Source organism: Coregonus clupeaformis, chromosome 6 (genome assembly GCF_020615455.1).
Source record: "Coregonus clupeaformis isolate EN_2021a chromosome 6, ASM2061545v1, whole genome shotgun sequence".
In the NCBI taxonomy this organism is placed as follows: domain Eukaryota; kingdom Metazoa; phylum Chordata; class Actinopteri; order Salmoniformes; family Salmonidae; genus Coregonus; species Coregonus clupeaformis.
This window is the reverse complement of record NC_059197.1, coordinates 11,118,591-11,128,532: the sequence shown is the minus strand read 5'-3', so window position 1 is coordinate 11,128,532 and position 9,942 is coordinate 11,118,591. Positions and strand designations below refer to the sequence as shown.

General features: G+C 42.8%; 1 protein-coding gene across 6 annotated transcripts in view; it reads right to left on the bottom strand.

The window, feature by feature from the left end:
• Nucleotides 1-661: 661 nt before the first annotated feature.
• The window catches only part of LOC121567308 (AP-2 complex subunit mu-B), a 43,852-nt gene continuing 34,571 nt past the window's right edge, over nt 662-9,942 (bottom strand). For 4 of the 6 annotated variants that reach the window (XM_041877245.1, XM_041877246.2, XM_041877244.2 and 1 more), the window contains 7 exons: nt 9,536-9,683; nt 6,212-6,226; nt 5,579-5,710; nt 5,323-5,458; nt 4,872-4,969; nt 1,953-2,064; nt 662-1,764 (listed from right to left, as the gene is read on the bottom strand). In XM_041877245.1, coding sequence (XP_041733179.1) covers nt 1,630-1,764; nt 1,953-2,064; nt 4,872-4,969; nt 5,323-5,458; nt 5,579-5,710; nt 6,212-6,226; nt 9,536-9,683 — 776 coding nt within the window. In that variant the 3' untranslated portion in view covers nt 662-1,629. The remainder of the gene's footprint in view (nt 1,765-1,952; nt 2,065-4,871; nt 4,970-5,322; nt 5,459-5,578; nt 5,711-6,211; nt 6,227-9,535; nt 9,684-9,942) is intronic. The other 2 variants (XM_041877248.2, XM_041877249.2) reach the window with 1 other exon arrangement.

Below are 9,942 nucleotides of genomic sequence, written 5' to 3'. Positions count from 1 at the left end.
GAACATGATTACATTTTACGTTTTAGTGATTTAGCAGACGCTCTTATCCAGAGCGACTTACAGTTAGTGAATGCATACATTTTTCATACTGATGCGCAACAAATGCCAATATCGGTCAAATGACTTGAATGAGATTTGTGCCACAAATGCTAAAACGTTACAATGTGATAACAGTGCAAGGGAAACTAAACCAAAGCATGTTGTTGTCATACCTTGTCCATAGACTGGCTTACAGGGTAAGGAAACCAATGTCATTGTAATTTGGGTGAACTAACTGGCCAAGAAATACACCCATGATAATGTAAAGCTTATGGGAGGGTCAGAATTCCAGTCGGGATCAGAACAAATGAATTTACAGCCAGAATTCCAGACTCCTAAAAGATGTTGAGCAGATCGTGGTCCTGGGGAAGAATAGCAACACACACACACACACAGAGATCCGCTCAACTGAGTCTCCTACACAGACAGTAACAACTGGCTCTGCTCGATAGCACATTTTCACCCTTCATACAATATAGAAATGTGTTTAGATACATTTATATTCAGAGAGATGTATCCCGTTCTCAGTTTATTGTCGATTCATTTAGTTTGTTCCTAAAACCGACAATTTTGGTCACACAGAAGGAATCTCTGCAGCACTTAGACAGAAAACGACAGGAACCACAGATAAAAAATCTTCATTATTATATCTGCGTCAACAGAGGAATCATGACACTAACAGCTATTGGAAATAGTAGAGGACTTGAGTGCAGGAAAAGACAGCGAGAGAGCGAGATGGAATGGGGGCCAGAGAGCTTTAGAGCAGCACAACAAAGCACTAAATACAAAAACATGACGATTCATGACTAATATACTCAGGGAAGGCGGGGTGTTATCAAATCAAAACGTATAAAATGGCATGACACTTAATGGATGCATCTACACTGCATACTGCTGCAAACTACTCACTAGGCTAAATATACAGATACAGGGACAGGGCTGGGGAGAGAGAGGTGGGACAGGAGAACCGGAGAGCAACACACACTACTACGCCAGCATCAAGAGAGGGAGGGTAGCAGTTACCCCTAAGCCAATGACACATGGTCAGATACTTTTTCTATCCTCCTAATACATTAGGATTGAGGGTATGGTGCGTAATCTGATCCTAGATCTGTGGTTAAGGGCAAGGGGGACAGTCGTCCACTAATTCAGTGCCATGAGGAATAGATGGGGTAGAGGAATAGTAGACTACTATGGTAATGTAACTTGTGGCTTTAATTTGACCAGAGCCCTATGTGGCTCTGCTCAGTAGGACTACATGAAGAAACTACATGTCATGGGGGTGGAATGTAGTATTTGTTTAGATTAAAAGAGGGAAAATACCCTTTAGATGCAGATGGTATTTTTTGTACTCCACAGGACGTTTGCATTATTTATACATACATGCGTTTAATCATTTCATAATTTTCAATACTTTTGAAAGCATGGTCCTGTTTGTTTTGTTTTCATTTGTCAGCCCATTGGAAAAAAATACTGAAAAAACAGAAGCGATGGGAAGGTAGCGATTCCATGTTGTTGTCGTTCGCTCCCTCCCTTGTTCCAGCCTCCTCCCTGTTGCGCCCCTTTTTCCACCCGATCGCGAAGGGGCAGTTAGCAGCGCGTCTCGTAGATGCCGCTGCGACCGATGTAGCGCACCCATTTGATGACGTCGTGGTCACTGTAGTTCAGCTTGGGCTCGAACACCTTCAGGTAGCGCACCTTGAGCCCGGACGGAGCAAATGGCACCTGGGAGACCATAACAGAACCATAATAAGACCATAATGACACCTGGGAGAGAGTTCCGTATTTGACAGAACAGAAATGTTTGCACACCTGGGTCATTCAACCATAGGAGTTGGCTATAGAGCACAAACTGATCTTGAACCTGGCTACAGTAGAGATGACTGTGTCAAGGAAATAAAACCCCTAATCACCTCAAAGTTCATGGAGATGGGAGGGCGCGCCCACTTCTTCTTGTCGTTGGTGGGCAGCAGCTCGATCTCGGCACTGATCTGAGACTCCTTCATCCCTGCCATACGCTTGATCCTGCAGACACACACAGTTAACACCATTCCACAGCACAAACACAGGCGCACACACTAGGGATGGGCACGGTTAATCCAAACGGTCGTTAGTATATATATATATATATATATATACACACACATATACATATACACACACATATACACCAGTGAAAAGTTTGGACACACCTACTCATTCAAGGGTTTTTCTTTATTTTTACTATTTTCTACATTGTAGAATAATAGTGAAGACATCAAAACTGTGAAATAACACATAAGGAATCATGTAGTAACCAAAAAAGTGTTAAACAAATCAAAATATATTTAATATTTGAGATTCTTCAAATAGCCCCCGTTGCCTTGATGACAGCTTTGCACGCTATTGGCATTCTCTCAACCAGCTTCATGAGGTAGTCACCTGGAATGCATTTCAATTAACAGGTGTGCCTTCTTAAAAGTTAATTTGTGGAATTTCTTTCCTTCTTAATGCGTTTAGGCCAATCAGTTGTGTTGTGACAAGGTAGTGTCCAAACTTTTGACTGGTAGTCTATACCAGGCAAGACATTGTGTAAACAAACCACGGCAAGACGTCACAATGTGCTCGAAGAGTTCTCAAGCATCGCTTCGATCAGTCAGTATGAGACAGCTGTGTTCTCATTTGCATGTTTTATTTTATTTATTTCACCTTTATTTAACCAGGTAAGGTATTTAATCATTTGCATGTAGGCTACACTACTGTATTATAAAAATTACAATTTACAAGTGGAGTCAGCTATGAACATTACAGCAGTAAAATATATAATTATAAACGTACATAGACAAGTTCAACAATATAGGCCGCCTACTGCGGTGCAACGGCAGTGCCGTTATCTACTTGATCTCTTGCATTGCAAACACTTGCCAGGAAAAGTCTATAGCAGGGTTGAATTATACATTTCACCATCAAAAAGGTTGCAATATTAAACTCAACATCCAAGAGAAAAACAATTAGCCAGCTAGCAACTCCAGCAAAGTTTGCAAGTAAGTGCATTAACGTTTATTTGGCTGTAGGCTAGTCACCCACCGTTAGGCTATACACATTTGCAAGCAATGCTAGCCAGATAAATTAGCTAACTAGCTTGCGTCACATACCAGTAGCAGAGCTGGCTTTCGTGATTATTATCCATAGTGTCCAGCATGTGGACACTGGTCTTGCTCAGGAGTCTAAAATATGGTCCAACTAACAAGTGTTGCGCTAGGAAAATATTCTCAATCCTTTGCTGAATGAAAATCGCCCACAATTCAACTCTCATTTATAATGATTCTCATTTGTAATGAGAGGGATATAGCTAGATATTGACCTATGTATTGTTGACGTGTTGCTGTAGTCGTGGATGGATCAGAGGAACAGATAGAACGTGTGTGAGAGACATTATCAAAAGGCCTCTGCATCATAATTACCTGGAGAAATCTGACCTGCAATTTGTAAACAAAGTACTTATAATTCTGTATTTATACTTTTCTTAAATCTTCATTTTTATCACTTTGAAGTGACCCAAATGGCAAATTAATCTTTCATCTATACATTGAGATATATTAAACCAGAAAAAAATGTATGTATTTGGGACGGAGTTTGGCTTTAATTAAATTGTCCATGTTACATTGTTACAAACAAGGATATACCATGACATTTGAAATGCTTAATTTAATAAAACATTATGTTATGGCGCATTGAGCTACTGCTGCTTCAGACATCACGTGGCTTTGACAGTATATTGTTTACAGTCCTGAGGACGCACAAAGTGATCATTTTATTTTCAAGCAAATTCTTTCTCATGGGCTATGGGTTGCGTTTTACATGAAAAGGTATTTTACTATCATAGCACATTTAGCCCTCCGGTCGGCCCTGACAACGGTATGCTATTTCCCCCACTACAAATAGTGATTAGCCTACAGGCACACACAAATGGACCTGACACAGATCAACGTAAAACACTCACCAGAAAACTTTCCTTGAAACAGAATCAGTTCTATGATAGCGAACATCAGACTTATATTTCACTGCTACTGTTAGCCAGCTATCCTGAAAACATTTGCACTGTCTGCTGTTGTGGTATTTTGTATCTTTCTGATTGGTCAACAGAATAGAGCTATTTGTATATTTAAAAATTTCGGATATAATTTTTTTTTCTTTGAATAGTGAAATTATTCAAAATTCCCCCCCCCCCGAACACACACACGTCTTAAATTCATTTTAGTTAAAAAATAGATACAATAATTTAATTCCACTCAATCTGGATCTCCTCAATTGAATTGCCATTTCTCTAAATCAAATGTCAAAAATATTAACGGGCCAATCATCTTCCTCTGAATCGTTGTGGGTGGGTATTATGTCTACGCTGTTATAATTGAGGCCATCGGCTAAGGTGAGGTCAACAGCGTGGCTAGCGAAGGACGATGTTGCTGCTGAGTTAGCATCCGTTTAGGCCGAGATCGAAGCCCGGCTTAGTTGATAAAAACAAGAGTTTGCAGCTCTGACGGCCCTGGTTAGCAATCATCGATCCCTTGACTCTGCGCGTCGTGAAAAAAGTCCCCAATTAACGAGTGACGCAATTAGCAACTTTTTTCGGTCAGTAGTTTATAGATGACTGCGAAGCGTACACATTTCTCAGGCTGACGCATAACCTGGGTGGAGTTCATTAGGCACGAAACATAATTTTTTTACTCAAACAGGGAGGGCCTACTATTTTTCCTGTTTTTCTCCCCGGTTGCGTAATGTTTTCCAATGTGTGCCCTAATAAACAGGGCCCTGGTACGGCTAACCTGAGAACGACAGTGAGGAAAACTTACTTCCAGACGATGGCGTTTTCGCTGGCCTTGTACTTGGCCTTGCCCTTCATGCAGATCACCTGGACCCCGCTAGTGTTGAGAGGGGTGGGGATGCGCACCTGGGTAGTAAAAACATGGGAAAAGACATTCAGTTCAGTGGATCCATTCCCCATCTACAAACACTCATTCATTAGTTTATGGGTAAAACAAAGGGTGCATCCGAAATGGCTATGTAGAGCACTACTACGAAAGTGTGTCATTTCAGGACTTTTACCTGACCATGATGACCACGACCTGACCATGATGACCACGACCTGACCATGATGACCACGACCTGACCATGATGACCACGACCTGACCATGATGACCACGACCTGACCATGATGACCACGACCTGACCATGATGACCACGACCTGGTCAGGTACTGTGCCCAAGGCTCTATGGTATCCTTAAATCCCTCTGTTGCCATACCTCAATCTTCTGAGCCAGAAGCGAGGGCTTGAAGTTGGACTTAATGACCACCTTGACCTCAAGCTTGGTGCGGCCCACCTCCCTGACAAGGGGGATGACACGGAAGGGTAGGATGATGTCCTTGGTGGTGCGGTACCTGAGGAGAAGAGGCGGCAAACACACACAAAACAGACAAATAAGGTCAGAGCCTGTGTGTGAATGTGTGTGTGTGTGTGTGTGTGTGTTTATGCGTGTCAGTATCACACAGGCTCGTTACCTCATGAGCTCACACTCTCCGTCCGGAGGAATGAAGCTGATGCTGCGCTCAGCGTCAAACTTGCTGAGACGCACACACTGGTGGAATGTACAGTCGTCAATGGCTATGGATTGCTTACCGCCACCACCGCCACTAAGAGAGAGAGATGAGAGAGAGGTGTTTAAAGGGGACAAGAAGGCCACACACACACACACACACACACACACTGAAGGAGGGGAAACCTAGCCTAATCATAACACACAGACATTAAGACAGTACAAAATAGATGACAGTGAGATTTACGTCTAACAGAAATGTACGAAGAGTAAGCATTTCAATTTAGAGCTGATGCACACACTGAACTCCTTCATGCTCAAATCCACAAAAACACACAAAACAGTAGAGGCATGCAAGCCAGACACTACGACACTAATTGCCTGGTCAGTCTGTTGCGTTCAGAAGAATGCACCATTTGATTATGAACACTACGTCCAAATCTACTTGTCAGAAAATCAGACATACAACATTGCTCTGTACTGAACGCAACCCTGTGTAGACAAAACGATGGACAGACAAGACAGACGCACACAGAGGCAGATTGAGGCAGACTGAGGATGGAGAGAGCAGTCTGACCGTGTGAGTGATGTACGCTACCTGCCCCCCAAATCACTGAGGTCCAGCACAGAGAGGGAGAAAATTTAAAAAAAACAAATCAAGGAGGGGAAGAAAAAAAACACACAGAGCTTGACACTTAAAATCTTAGCACTCTAAACATCATGCCACGAAAGAACTTCATAAAAAAGAAGGTGATGGAAAATTATGAACAAAGTAACAAGCCATGTGCATTCAGAAAGTATTCAGACCCCTTGATTTTTTCCACATTGTTACGTTACAGCCTTACTCTAAAATGGATTAAAGAAAAAATATTCCTCAATCTACACACAATACCCCATAATGACAAAGCGAAAACAGGTTGAGAAATGTTTGCAATTTTATTGCAAATAAAAAACCGAAATACCTTATTTACATACAGTTGAAGTCGGAAGTTTACATACACTTAGGTTGGAGTCATTAAAACTTGTTTTTCAACCACTCCACACATTTCTTGTTAAACTATAGTTTTGGCAAGTCGGTTAGGACATCTAATTTGTGCATGACACAAGTAATTTTCCCAACAATTGTTTACAGACAGATTATTTCACTTATAATTCACTGAATCACAATTCCAGTGGGTCAGAAGTTTACATACACTAAGTTGACTGTGCCTTTAAACAGCTTGGAAAATTCCAGAAAATAATGTCATGGCTTTAAAAGCTTCTGATAGGCTAATTGACATCATTTGAGTCAATTGGAGGTGTACCTGTGGATGTATTTCAAGGCCTACCTTCAAACTCAGTGCCTCTTTGCTTGACATCATGGGAAAATCAAAACAAATCAGCCAAAGAATTGTAGACCTCCACAAGTCTGGTTCATCCTTGGGAGCATTTTCCAAACGCCTGAAGGTACCACGTTAATCTGTACAAACAATAGTACGCAAGTATAAACACCATAGGCCAACGCAGCAGTCATACCGCTCAGGAAAGAGACGCGCTCTGTCTCCTAGAGATGAACATACTTGCACAAAAAGTGCAAATAAATCCCACAACAACAGCAAAGGACCTTGTGAAGATGCTGGAGGAAACAGGTACAAAAGTATCTATATCCACAGTCAAACGAGTCCTATATCGACATAAACTGAAAGGCCGCTCAGCAAGGAAGAAGCCATTGTTCCAAAACAGCCATTAAAAAAGCCAAACTACGGTTTGCAACTGCACATGGGGACAAAGATCTTACTTTTTGGAGAAATGTCCTCTGGTCTGATGAAACAAAAATAGAACTGTTTGGCCATAATGACCATCGTTATGTTTGGAGGAAAAAGGGGGTCGCTTGCAAGCTGATGAACACCATCCCAACCGTGAAGCACGGGGATGGCAGCATCATGCTGTGGGGGTGCTTTGCTGCAGGAGGGACTGGTGCACTTCACAAAATAGATGGCATCATGAGGAAGGAACATTATGTGGATATATTGAAGCGACATCTCAAGACATCATTCAGGAAGTTAAAGCTTGGTCGCAAATGGGTCTCCCAAATGGACAATGACCACAAGCATACTTCCAAAGTTGTGGCAAAATGGCTTAAGGACAACAAAGTCAAGGTATTGGAGTGGCCATCACAAAGCCCTGACCTCAATCCTATAGAAAATGTGTGGGCAGAACTGAAAAAGCGTGTGCGAGCAAGGAGGCCTACAAACCTGACTCAGTTACACCAGTTCTGTCAGGAGGAATGGGCCAAAATTCACCCAACTTATTGTGCGAAGCTTGTGGAAGGCTACCCAAAATGTTTGACCCAAGTTAAACAATTTAAAGGCAATGCTACCAAATACTATTTGATTGTATGTAAACTTCTGACCCACTGGGAATGTGATGAAATAAATAAAAGCTGAAATAAATCACTCTACTATTATTCTGACATTTCACATTCTTAAAATAAAGTGGTGATCCTAACTGACCTAAAACAGGGAATTTTTACTAGGATTAAATGTCAGGAATTGTGAAAAACTGAGTTTAAATATATGTGGCTAAGGTGTATGTAAACTTCCGACTTCAACTGTAAGTATTCAGACCCTTTGCTACGAGACTCGAAATTGAGCTCAGGTGCATCCTGTATCCATTGATCATCCTTGAGATGTTTCTTCAGATCTGGGGAAGGGTACCAAAACATTTCTGCAGCATTGAAGGTCCTCCATCATTCTTAAATGGAAGAAGTTTGGAACCACCAAGACTGTTCCTAGAGCTGGCCGCCCAGCCAAACTGAGCAATCAAGGGCCTTGGTCATGGGAGAACCTTCCAGAAGAACAACCATCTCTGCAGCACTACACCAATCAGACCTTTATGGTAGAGTGATCAGACGGAAGCCACTCAGTAAAAAGGCACATGACAGCCCGCTTGGAGATTGCCAAAAGGCACCTAAAGGACTCTCAGACCACGTGAAACAAGATTCTCTGGTCTGATGAAACCAAGATTGATCTCTTTGGCCTGAATGCCAAGTGTCATGTCTGGACGAAACCTGGCACCATCCTGTGTGGATGTTTTTTAGCTGCAGGTACTGGGAGACTATTCAAGATCAAGGGAAGGATGAACAGAGAAAAGGAGCAAAGTACAGAGAGATCCTTGATGAAAATATGTATTATTTCATAGTTTGAATGTCGTCACTATTATTCTACAATGTAAAAACTGGTAAAAATAAAGAAAAACCCTTGAATGAGTAGGTGTCCAAACTTTTGACTGGTAGTGTATATTCTAATCTACTTCTATATCTATATTTCTAGCCTCACATCTAAGACTACTTGGGCCACTGTTTTACCAGTTAACTGAGAACACATTCTCATTTACAGCAACGACCTGGGGAAGAGTTACAGGGGGAGGAGGGGGGATGAATGAGCCAATTGGAAACTGGGGATGATTAGGTGGCAATGATGGTATGAGGGCCAGATTGGGAATTTAGCCAGGACACCGGGGTTAACACCCCTACTCTTACGATAAGTGCCATGGGATCTTTAGCGACCACAGAGAGCCAGGACACCCGTTTAACGTCCCATCTGAAAGACGGCACTCTACACAGGGCAATGTCCCCAATCACTGCCCTGGGGCATTGGGCTATACACTACCGGTCAAAAGTTTTAGAACACCTACTCATTCAAGGGTTTTTCTTTATTTTTTACTATTTTCAAATAGTAAAAATAAAGAAAAACCCTGGAATGAGTAGGTGTGTCCAAACTGGTCCTGTATACTACTGGCCCTTAAACACCACTTCCAGCAGCATCTGGTCTCCCATCCAGGGACCAACCCTGCTTAGCTTCAGAGGCTGCTGGCAAATCAATCAAATAAAAACAGTTCAAATCTAAATGTCTAAAGCCGGCCACACCCGTTGCCCACTCACCTCTTGCCCGCCGCCTCATCTGTGGCGCCCCCCTTGCCCTGTTTGTCGATGACGATCTTGTCGTTCATGCCAAATTTGCACTCTGGCATGCCGCTCAGGTAGCTCTTCATCACCACGCGGCCCGAGACGTGGGCGCTCAGCACCTGACCTGGTTGGAGAGAGGGAGAGGTTACCAGGTAGCTCTTCATCACCACGTGGCCGGAGACATGGGCACTCAGCACCTGGCCTGATTCGAGAGAGGGAGAGGTTACACCAGGTAGCTCTTCATCACCACGCGGCCCGAGACGTGGGCACTCAGCACGTGACCTGGTTGGAGAGAGGGAGAGGTTACCAGGTAGCTCTTCATGACCACGCGGCCCAAGATGTGGGCGCTCAGCACCTGACCTGATTGGAGCAGAGGGAGAGGT